The 12,509-nt window shown below is 35.6% G+C and overlaps 1 protein-coding gene across 1 annotated transcript; it reads right to left on the bottom strand.

Annotated features, from left to right (window-relative positions):
- Positions 1–391: 391 nt before the first annotated feature.
- On the bottom strand, positions 392–1,377 carry LOC107151961 (baculoviral IAP repeat-containing protein 2-like). The gene has a single exon (XM_048800052.1). The coding sequence runs from the start codon at positions 1,169–1,171 to the stop codon at positions 650–652; it is 522 nt and encodes a 173-aa protein (XP_048656009.1). The 5' UTR covers positions 1,172–1,377; the 3' UTR covers positions 392–649.
- Positions 1,378–12,509: the final 11,132 nt, after the last annotated feature.

A 12,509-nucleotide genomic window follows, 5' to 3' on the forward strand; every position in this document is an offset into this window, starting at 1 on the left:
AAGACTAAAATATAGCCTATTCTTCTTTTATGAGAGAAATGTAGAGTACCCTTGATTATACCCCTGCAAATAGGACATTTTCTTAGAGATGGGGCATACTCCTGGCATATTACCAGATGACCGCAAGGAATGAACACAATAGAAACTTCTTTGTCCATACACACCTTGCAGGTTATTTCTTCTTGTAATCTCCTCAACTGTTCTTCTAGTGGCAGACCTGAAACATCTTCTGTTGGAATATACTTCATATTCTTTTCCACATATAAGTTCTCATATAATGTATAGTCAATTTCATTTAGACAGTTTTTGAAGATGTTGGCTGCAGCATTTCCTTTAACTAAAATGGTATCAATCAGTTCTCTTGCTTGTAAAGGTATCTGTGTTTTTTTTGTTTAATAATATCATGTTCCTGTTTATTAATTACATTGGCCTTTAAAAGATTATCTAAGATAGGAAGGACACATGTCAACTGTTGAAAGAGAGCCATTGTATTCTTCCGTATTAATGACAAATCATCTGATGCCATTTCTTCAGCTTGTCTTTCCTTCTCCTCTTCTCTTCTTTCATCTTCAGCATCAAGAAGTGCTGATACAATATCATTAATTGTTTTATAACTCTTTCAAGTGGTTAGGATTTTACTTTGAACTGTCTATTTTACCAGACTTCTACTAAATCCCATTTCCGAAGCAGATTTAACCACAGGTGTATTCATCATGACTGCATCTTCTGAAGAACTTTCTCCAGGTCCCAAATGAACAATTGGTTCAGCATTTTCTTCTCCAGGAGTATCTGATGTTGACAACAGCTGTTCAGGAAGATGAGGATATCTAGCTTGAATCTCATCAACAAACTCTTGCCCTTTCATTCGTATCAAGAACTCACACCTTGGAAACCATTTGGCATGTTCTACCCATGGATCATCTCCAGATTCCCAACATCTCAAGCCACCATCACAACAAAAGCATTTGACGTCATCATTGCGATCCATGTAATAAAAACTAGCACTTGCAAACTGCTCAGGCTGAACTGGAACACTAGCTGGCCAGTACATAAATGTTCTCATTCGAGCTGTGTGTGTCTGCATGCTCAGATTTGAAATACTAAACCTCAGAGTTTCTAGAGAATTTTCCAAAAACGGACAGTTAGGAAAATGTCTCCTGTGTTCTGACATTGCATCATCCTTTGGTTCTCAGTTACTTAGCTTCCCGCCACAGGCAAAGCAGGCTACCCTATCTCCAGGTCCTACATAGTAAAAGCCAGCTCTCGCCAATTCCAATGGTGACAAAAAGGTTAAGGGCCACATATTATAAGTAAGAAATCTGGCTTCTTCAGTACTCATTGCATAACTATAGGGGTTAGTCCTCAATTGAGAGAAGTCTTCAACAGCTCTAGAATTAAGAGGATTTGGTGAAAGGCAGGAATAAGAATCGCTGAATGAGCCACTACATTCCAAACTAGAAGATAATGAATGTGCAACATGGTTTCTCATTGGAGAGGTATTCTTAGAAGTGGATTGCAGACTAGCTGAAAGCAAATTCTGAATAAAGCTGCAGCTAGGCTATAGCTCTTTATGCTTTTCAATAGGACTATCTCCTTGTTTCCAGTTATCCAGCATCAGGCCACAACAGAAACATCTGACTTTGTCATTCACACCAGTGTAATAAAAACCAGCACGAGCAAGACTCCTTTCTGAAACAGGAACTCGGATGGGGAAAGTTGAATATGTAGACATTCTGTAGAGCTCACATGAAAAATCACACTTCATTGTTTGTTTGTTGTCATTTGTCCAATTTGAGAGGATTGTGCTGTCTTCCATTATACTCCTTATTTTATGATGCAAGGGATCTTGGATAACTCTTTGAAGGTAGTTTTGTGCATGAATAGGAAGCAGTACTTTTTGATGGCTAAAACTTTCACATACAATTTCTTGTCACTTTTTACCACACACACACACACACACAAAAAATCAAAGACTTCTATTTAGTTGAACCTCCATACCCTCTTTACTAGATTTATATTTCTCCTAAATTACCAAGATACTTTGGGATTCTATTTACACTTTTATGTAACCTACATGCTATTTACTCACAATTTGGTATAATAACTGACTTAAAGGCCTGAAAAAGTTTATACACTCCTAAAAGTATTAAAATTATTTTTCAAAGAAGTTTATATTCTCAAAATTCTAAGTAACTATAGAATATCTAAATTATGTTTTTTAATTTGCTTTTGGTTACAAGCTATAAAGCCTAGATATAAGGACAATTACTGATTATGCCACAAAAATAAAGTTAAATTTAGGCTTTTTTCCCTTTATAAGAGGTTTACTGTGACATCCAAAATAATCTCATCTTATTCTAGCAAATAAGTAATTAAAATTTTCAAAGGGTCACATTACTTAAAATCTAGTTGCACACAACTTATCACAGAATTGACTTACGTGGGTTATGTTACCTTCAGCCAACAACTTTTGGGGAAGTCAACACCCAAAGCCTTATTATGTCCCTTCTCATCTCTTATATGAGATGCCAAATGAATATTGTTTAAAGCTCACTGTTAACTCTTCTACCTTTGCCAAACATTATCTATTTTGTTTCTATTTCCTGCAGTATCATGTTGTCTTTCTTCCTAACTCTGCATATCTCTTTATTATACCTGGTCAACTGACGGTATATTCTCCATTAAAATCAGACATAAAATTTCCACAGCACACACTTTCTATATTGCATTAAAAAATTTAAATAAACTGATTTTCATTTAAGGACCATTCAGATATGGTATCAGTCATGATAAATGAGGAATCAATTTATCAAGACAGCTCTTTTGTTATCACAAATGCCTAACACTATATTACCAATAGAATTACTGTTTACACAGAATGTATCAGAATTTACTAGCTTTCTTTATGAAAACTCAATATATTAAAAATATACACAAAATTACACTTCATAAAATTCAAATTTTATCTCTCTATAAAGCTTTGCACTTTCCATAATGAGATTCATTTCTGCAGGGGAAAAAAATGAGTAGGGGGGAACTCTTCAGGGCTGTACATCGCAGTACTAGCACTGAAAGCACGAAAGCAGGGCGGCTGCTAGGAGGCCTCCTTACACCAGGAAAGCAACTCAAAAGGTACAAATTTAACGTATATAATTTGAGGAAGTTAAACATATTATGACAAAACCTAGGAAAAACAAAATGTTTATTTTATAATTTTTGGATATAAATATACAATCATATTATCCAAATTCAACAAATGTGTGTTGAACTCTTTTCATATATATCTCACTGAGATAGGTCCTATGAGTATCCAAAACAAGACAGCTGTTTATCATTTAATATGGCTAAATAAATAAATACAATTTATTCAACTATTGGTATGATATTGAATGTCCAGTGAACATAAGCTGATCCAATAAGATCCAGTGAATGAATGACCTCTTGAAGAGGATCCCAGTGTAGATTGTTAGAGAGAAAGCTCTGTAGAGTTAGGAGCCTTCCCTCCTCTGCTTTGTTTTGTAATATTTTTGAAATCCTTTGTTATATGTTGTACATTTTTCTCCATCATCTCAAAATATACTTTGAATAAGTACTCATGAGCTCCTATCTCACATACCCTCTGTATCACTCAGTTTTTCCTCTCTGCTGCTCCACTTCTTTGGGGATACATTTTTGAATGACTTCCTTTAAGAAAAGCCCCATTTTGCACAATCCATGTCTTTTCTTCCATCAGAAAGCTTCACCTGTGTGACCTTCTTCAGACCCAGTCACTTTCCCAAACCAGGAGACTACCAGCCTCAGGAGAGTTGCGGTTATTTGTGTTTGCCACCAACTTCCTAACTCTTCATTCCAGGCTCTGCTTTTCATACATGCAATACACTACAATACCTGCTGCATCTATTTCTTAAAATACAAAATAAGCATTTAATTTTGACTGAATAACTTCTTTTTAAAAACGTCAGGCCCTGTCCTGTCAGTTTTCTTGCAATAGCTTTATGTTGCACTCAAGAGTACCTGGATGGTATACCTATGACATTCAGAAGAAGTATCATTAAGTGCTGACAGTGCATCAGGAGAAGCATTCTTGGTAGTTTTGTGAAATAATGATGTGGCTGATGATGGTAGACTTTCTTCCAGAATAAAAGTTGTGGCGTGTTATAAATGATAAAACCAGAGTAAATATTTTAAAAATTACTGGGCTTACACAGTGAAAAGCAATAAAAGCAACTTGCTTCTTGGTCCTGTAACCAGACCAGAAATACATTTTAAATTTGTTTTCCCTAAATAAACTGTAGCATTTTCAAAATGTCAATGTTGCTAAGTATTTCATGGTCTAAATATTTTCCTTCTTTGCTGTAAAATTATAGATTTATCTTCTTCTTTAGAATAACGATTAGCATAGTATTTCTTAAAGAACCTGGATTTTCCACCTTAAGCTGTATTTTTCTTTACAGAGCAAGTATTTTAAGCAAGTTTTTGAAACCAACTTCACAAGCCCTAGAAACTTTTTATTTGTATTCCGTTTGAACTGTGAACTTATACTTAAAAGAATCTTTCTTCTTCATAGTCATGAGTTTCTTGGATTTCTCACTCCTGTGTTCCCAGTGCCAAGATTTCTAGAATAACTAAACTAATCTTTATGTAAGTAGAAACATGTCCCACAGTGCTCTGCAGCTGCTATCAAGATGAAAATACCAATCTTTTCACCTCCCTGTGCTTACACCCAGCCAAGCAGCATCTGTAGCCTAACCTCTTTCACTTCCACAGAATTTTAATGCCTTTGTCTGTCTTCACAAATAAACATTTTTTTTAACATTTCCAGAGTTGTGTAAAACATTAGCAGAATCAGATACTAAGACATCATCTTGCTTAGTTCTCAAGGAGTCCTTCTAAATTTGAGCACATTTGCTACAATCCAGTGTGATTACACCTGGACACTGCTGGTGGAGGCAAGGCCTCAAGTGGACATGTTCCCAATTTAACTCCAGGAAGACACCTGGGTATGCCATCTAGTCAGGATTGATTCTGGTTGCTTTACTGAGTGAGAGAGATGTAAAAACTTCTGGACCATTGCCATGGAAACTAGGACTCCTTTCCCTAGCTGAATATTGTTTGATAATAGTAATCAAAAGTATAAAATTTCTACTGTTATTTCAAATGTAGCTAGTGTACTATTGAGAATGTATTATTAAAATTGAAAATACAAATTAAAGGGAAATGTTATGTAAGGTTTTAAAGTCCAGAATATGATCCTTGGTAGATTTTTCTTTTTAATAAAAACTATGTGCATGATTTCACATGAAGTACCTGAATGTCAGCTCAAATAAATTATTTCACAGTTAAAAGATTAGTATAAAAATGAATATGACTCAGACTTGGGAGTGGGAAGTGTGAGAGCAATAGTTTGTGGGCAAGAAGTGAATTCGTTAAAGTGTTTTATATAATGTTTGTGAGAAAAAAGGGTGATAAAAGTATTATCTTCATATTTATTGATGCTAGTCTATATGGACAATTTGTACCATCTCAGAATTAATGTGTGTCAATTTTTCTGTATAAAGCACTATGCTGGACTACACACATTCAAGCAGAGATATCTATTTATTAAAAAAATCATGGGTGCTTGCGTTTTTAACATATAACTTTACTCTCATGATAGAAAATTCTAAAAGTTGAACTGGGGTAAGATGTTTCCAAATAAAGTATTAAATTTAGCAGTTACAGAGTTGGAGCTGAGAACTTTTCTTTAATTTCTCCTAATTATTTCTTAAAAATTGCCTGTTCACAGCAACTCATAAAATGAAAAACTAATAAAGAATGATCACAAAAGACTATTTCTACTTTCTCTCTCTCTCTCTCTCTCTCTCTCTCACACACACACACACACACACACACACATATTTTAAAAGGTGACTAGCTTTACACACATTTTAAAAGATGACAAGCTTTGAAAGACACTTAAAAAATAATATAGGTGAAATCTTAGAGTAGTTTTGATTCGCATTTCTCTAATTACTAAAGATGTTGAACACTTTTTCATATATTTGTTGATCACATGTATATCTTCTTCTGAGAAGTGTCTGTTTAGTTCCTTAGCCCATTTATTGATTGTATAGGTTGTTTTTTTGGTATTAGGTTTTTTGAGTTCTTTATATATCCTGGAGATTAGTGCTTTACCTGATGTATGTACATATGGTAAAAATTTGCTTCCAAAATATAGACTCTCTCTTCAGTTCAATGACTGCTTCTTTTGCTCAGAAGAAGCTTTTTAGTTTTAATGCATCCCATTTATTGATTCCTGATTTTATTTCTTACACTTTAAGAGTCTTGTTAAGGAAGTGGGGGCCTAATCTGACATGATGAAGATTTTGGCCTACTTTTTCTTCTATTATGTGCAGGGTATCTGGTCTAATTCCTAGGTCCTTGATCCACTTTGAGTTGAGTTTTGTGCATGGTGAGAGACAGAGGTTTAATTTCACTTTGCTACATATGGATTTCCAGTTTTCCCAGCACCATTTGTTGAAGAGGCTGTGCTTTCTCTAGTGTATGGCAACTTTGTCTAGTATGAGATAACTGTATTTATGTGGATTGGTCTCTGTATCTTCTATTTTGTACCATTGGTCTACATTCCAGTCAATAAATGAGCTAAGGAACTGAACAGACATTTCTCAGAAGAAGATATATAAGCAATCAACAAATATATGAAAAAATGTTCAACATCTCTAGTAATTAGAGAAATGCAAATCAAAACTACTTTAAGATTTATGTCACATCAGTCAGAATGGCGGTTATCAAGAATACAGACAACCATAAATGCTGGTGAGGATATGGGGGAAAAGGCACACTCATATATTGCTGGTTGGACTGCAAATTGTTGCAACCACTCTGGAAAGCAGTATGAAGATTCCTTAGAAAACTAGAATGGAACCACCATTTGACCCAGCTATCCCACTCCTCGGTCTATACCCAAAGGACTAAAATCAGCATACTATACTAATGCAACCACATCATTATAGTATTATTATAGCAGCTCAATTCACAATAGCTAAATTGTGGAACCAAACTAGATGCCCATCAGTAGATGAATAGACAAAGAAACTGTGGTATGTATACACAATGGAACATTACTCAGCATTAAAAGAGAATAAAATTGTGGCATTTGCAGGTAAATGGATAGAGTTGGAGAATGTTATGCTAAACAAAGTAAGCCAATCCCAAAACAACTAAATGCTGAATGCTTTCTCTAATTAGTGGATGCTGATCTATGATGGTGGGGAGCATGGGAAGAATGGAGGATCTTTGGAGTAGGCAAAAGGATGGGGGAGAGAGGTTATGAGGGTAGGAAAGATGGTGAAATGAGATAAACATCATTACCCTAGGTACATGTATGATTGCACGAATGGTAACCACTGTGTACAACTACAGAATTGAAATGTTTTGCTCCATTTGTGTAGGAAGATTTGAAATATATTCTACTGTTATGTAAAACTAAGTAGAACAAATAAAACAATGAATATATAAAAAATTTGAATGTTTTCTGCTTGGGGATATTATAAATAAAGCTACTGTGAATGTTTTTGCACAAAAAATAAGATAGGTTTTCAGATTTTATTTGTTGATAATTTTTAAAGCTGTCATTTTACCTCTAACATTATGATAGGCAGAATTCTGAGATGGCCCCTAAGATTTCCTATCCCTGTTTGATCCACCCAAGGCTGTAATGTGATGGAATTTGCATCTTGATTAGGATATATGCTGAAGCAGCTAACCTCAAGATATCAAGGTTATCTGGATATGACTGATATACCTCATGAGCCCTTTAAAGCAGAGATTTTTACTCTTGGTGATCTCAGAAAGGGAAATCAGAGAAATTAAGTGCATGAGATGGGTTAGATGTAAAGCATTTGTCTACGGCTGAGATGGAAAGGGCTACTTGGCCAGGACCTAAGAATAGCCTCTATGAGCTGGAACATGTTATAGGCCCATAGCTGCCAAAACAACAGGGACCTCAGGTGAATACCCACAAGGGAAAGACTTTCCTGCCAATAATCTAAATAAGCATGAAAGTGGATTCTTTCTCAGAGCCTCCAGATAAGAAAGAATGCAGCCTGGTTGACACTCAGTTTCAGCCTGTGAGTCCTGCAGTAGAGAACTTGGCCACATTGCATTTCAACTCCTGACCTATTCACTGAGCTAATACATGGATGCTGTTCAAGGCCACTGATCTTATTATAATTTATAGGCAGCAACAGAAACCAAATATGCTCAGTTTTCCCGGTATGATTGTTTATGCCTAGAAGTCATGGACTCAGAAACTTCAAGCTAGGGAAAGCAAAATAAAGACAGTTTGGGGCATATAGTATTCTCTTATGTTACATTTTACAGGTTTGAAGAGAGGATCAAATATGTATTGTCTATGTAAAATGTTTCAGTTTACTGTTAAATAAACTGTAAATTTCATTAAGAATTATATTTTTTTTAAATTAGTGTTTATATACATTTCAATACATAATTTTCATACTCCAGGTATTTGGGAAGAAGAGAAATACAGAGAAAAGTGCTGAAGGGGGAGATTGGTGGGGTGAGAAGAGAGGAAGAGGGGGAGGGAAAGGTTGAGGACGAAGAAGGGACGGGGAGAGACAGAAAAAAAGACAGGGAGAGAGAGAAACAAAATGTATTATTTGCCAGGCGGCCAAGGAAGCAGTGTCCAACCTCTTTTGTAATTACAGATTTACTAACCAGAGCTCCAAGAAAATCCAGAAACAACTTGACCTAATAAGCCCTCTGGATTGAAATGTGCCTCTTCAAAATCCATATGTCAAAGCCCTTGCTTTTCTTGTGGCTGAACTGGAGTAAGTAGGTTATTAGGTTAAATAGGGTAGTGTTCTCACAAGAGGACACACACAGAGAGCTCTCCACTATGAAGACGACTGACTGCAAGTGAGGAGGAGAGTCCCGGAAAAGGACTGAATCCACTGGTGCCTTAATCCTGGACTTCTCAGCCTTCACAACAGTGAGAAAATAAATTTCCAGTATTTAAGATACTCTGTGTTGCAACAGCATGCACAAACTAATACATTATTTCTAAATTATTAATAGTTTTTTATTGTTAGTGCCATTAAATTGCAGATTACAATTTATTAATACTACACTTTCTTGTCCATTTTATTAACATCATTTATAGTCTACAGGCATTTTGTACCATGATAATCTTATCATGCCAATAACATTAATTTTCCCAGAAGCATATGGAAATGTTTAGGCACATCATAAACTGTCCATTCTTAATACAGTTGCTTGATGCTCCTTTAAGAACATTAACAGATCATGACAATTGCACCTGTCTATAAAATATAATATGTTCTAAAGCTAAATTTTCTTAACTTTAACAAGTTTCTTTTCACATGCATACGTCTTACATAAAAATTACCAAAGTATTTAGAATTTATATTCCTTAAGATAGACTGGATGCCAAAGTAATCATCCTAAACTGAAGTTTGGATTTGTAAGATTATATATAGTTACTATTTTAGATATAACTGTAATTAATTATACAAACCTTTCTTGAATGCATCCATTCATTTAACAACTAGGTCACTGTGTGATAGAACTTCTGTTGAGTATAAAATCCCTATACATACCTGACACTCCCAAAGTACTGGAAGTAGAAGGATGCATTGGTCATGATCCTTTTTCCATTAATTGGGCCTTCCCACTGAAACTAGATGTGCAAAAATTTGTAGTGGGCAATTCTTTTGTAGAATAAAGGAAAGGGAATCAGAGCAGGTGGGGAGGACATATAAAACATACTTCAGGTGTGACAAATTTGAGATAGGAGGAGACAGAAAGAGGATTAGAGAAATTGTCAAGTCTGAGAATTTGACCAGATTAATGGGGAGCCTTCAAGCCACAGCTTTGTTAAGGGAGTCCAGGCTCAGGCAGGAAAAGGCCTACATTAGGATCCCTGATGTGCTGTCATGGTTGCAATCAGACAACAGTAAGTATTGGCCTCAGTACAGTATTACGGAGTATACAGAAGGGCAGAAGCTTGCCTGTCAATCAATCATGTTCTCTAAGTAGGAGTGGTGAACTTTTATGGCCACCAGATTCCATCCCACAGTGTGGAAGAAAAAGTTTTTTTCTTGATGCTTTTTTTTTCCCTTTTCCTAAGGGGAAACTTAGAAAGAAGAGGTTAGTGGGATGAATTGCACCCTTGACTGAGGCAGATGGTCTCAAATCTACAACTAGCACTCATCCTCTTTTCTCCTACCAATTTTATGTAACCCAAAGCCTCAGTTATCACCTCAGTTGTCTTAGCCTGTATTATAACTAAAACCTCCTACCTGAGGAGACTGAGTCCTAAGTAATTATCCTTTCTTTTGCCTCAGTTGCTGCACATGTCTATTCAGAGTTCAGAGGGGTTAAGTTAGAATCAATAGTGCCCAAGTAGATCACTTTGGTTCTCTATGTATTACTCATTGACCTCATTTTGTAAAAGACATTCCACCTCTTCTTGCTGACGTCTCATTTTAACTGATACTCTCTGGAGACAAGTAGTCCTTGGTGGCAGAAATAGCTTGTAAATTAATGGGATTCTTGAAGTGTATTCTGGCAAGAATATTCTTCCTCTGGGGACTAGCATCTCCAAATCTGTAAAGCCTAGAGTAGCAGAAGCAGAGTTGCAAAGATTAGAAGCATGAATTCCCAGCAGGTCATTGGAAAAGATGTTATGTGGGGCTGCTCCTGCTTTCCGCCTCTATCTTTGGACAAAGAAACTTATGGTTTTTGTGGAGGAGAGAGTGCCACATAGAAGTCTCTGATATATTGTACATACTGCATCCTGAAGGAGTGACCTCTAAGGTGGCACTTTACCCATTCAGAAGGCTGTTGCTTTTCCAGTGTTCAAAAAAGTTAGCTTGCTTCTGGATGGTGTGATGTATGATGTTACCAATTTTCAGATGCTGTATTATGTGCTCCCTTAGTGAGATACTATAATGTATGGATTCCATGAGATCCTAGCTGAGGCTCTGTGGAAAGGAAACATCCATGCTTTTAACAGATATCTATACTTGTGTGATGTAAAACTTTGGATCCTTCTAAGGAGGGTACTGATGCAACTAGAACCTTTGAGGTGCTATATCTTGGGCTAGCTTTGGTGTCTGTTGCTGATAGACTTGGCATTCAGAGGAAGCAGTAGCTAAACTTAATTTGGTAAGCTAAAATCTATGCTGATGGGTTGATCTGTAGGCTGCATGTCTGCCACTATGGATAGTCAGTTCATGTGCCTGTTGTGTCACTTAATAATAAAAAATACCTAAAAAACTGGCTATTGTTAACTGGTGGAGTGATTTTGTATATTTTGCAATGCTTTAAAATACTTTATAATATTTTGTTGTGATTCGTTCATCATAAATATTTTCTGGGGAACATTAATGGGCAATATAAAATCTTTACTCTTTGCACCTACTTCCATGTGTCCATCTATGATATTACTGTATTTAAGACCTCATTCTCTGATCTTCAGCTAATTTCCTATAAACTGCTGATCAGTTAATCCAACAAATCTATGTATGTTCTCTTCTCATGGTCTTCTTTCTCATTTTACAGAAAGTATATGATTAGATGCATGGATAGAAGCTCTGCCTATTTGGTGATGTTTTTCTCCTCCTCTACTGACTTTCAAGGCCTGACTCCTTTGGCTAATTGGGGAAAACCTGAACAGCCATCATAACTCCATGTATCCCTATGAAATCACCTGCAACTTTTGTTGATCCTGGACATCAGCTAAACTCTCTCTGCCCAACCCTCCAATCACCTTTCTTAGGTCTTGTTTCCAAAAGTACTGCTGGGTAAACCTCCTAGATGCAAATTTCAGACTCTCAGGGTCTGTTTTTCCTAAATAATTATATATATTATAGTAATTTGTCTAATTGTTCATTTTTTCATTCTAAACTATAAATATGTGTTGAATAGAAGTCATAATATATTATTTTAGACCCCCAGAATCTATCAAAGTAAAAAAAAAAAAAAAACAACAGGCATTTAATGTATGCTTCATAAACTGAAACTATTCAGTAAATCATGCCCCACAGAGTGGGCACATGATCCTTAATTTAATTCTTAAGCTTTATAAAGCCCTAAGCTAAAGAGCAATTTTATTTTATGTCTTCTGTTTTTCTACACTCTTTCCTGTGCTCCCTGCCTCCTCCATATATATTCACTTAATGATTATAGGCTGATTCCTCAAGATTTAATTCAAATGCTCTCTCCTTTCAGACACCTATCTTGATATCTCCAGGCAATATCAAAATTTCCCTCTTTTGTCTTCCTGTAGGACGTTAATTGTCTAATAGTATTAAACATTCTGTTATTATTTCTATATTTGACATTTATAACCCATTACCATACTTTGATTCACATTCTACTCTTTATATTTTTATATTTTAATTTACTAGATGTTTTTTCTTTCTTTCTTTCTTTCTTTTTTCTTTTTTTTTTTTTTTTTTTTTTTT

This window comes from Marmota marmota, unplaced genomic scaffold (genome assembly GCF_001458135.2).
Source record: "Marmota marmota marmota unplaced genomic scaffold, marMar, whole genome shotgun sequence".
Lineage (NCBI taxonomy): Eukaryota > Metazoa > Chordata > Mammalia > Rodentia > Sciuridae > Marmota > Marmota marmota.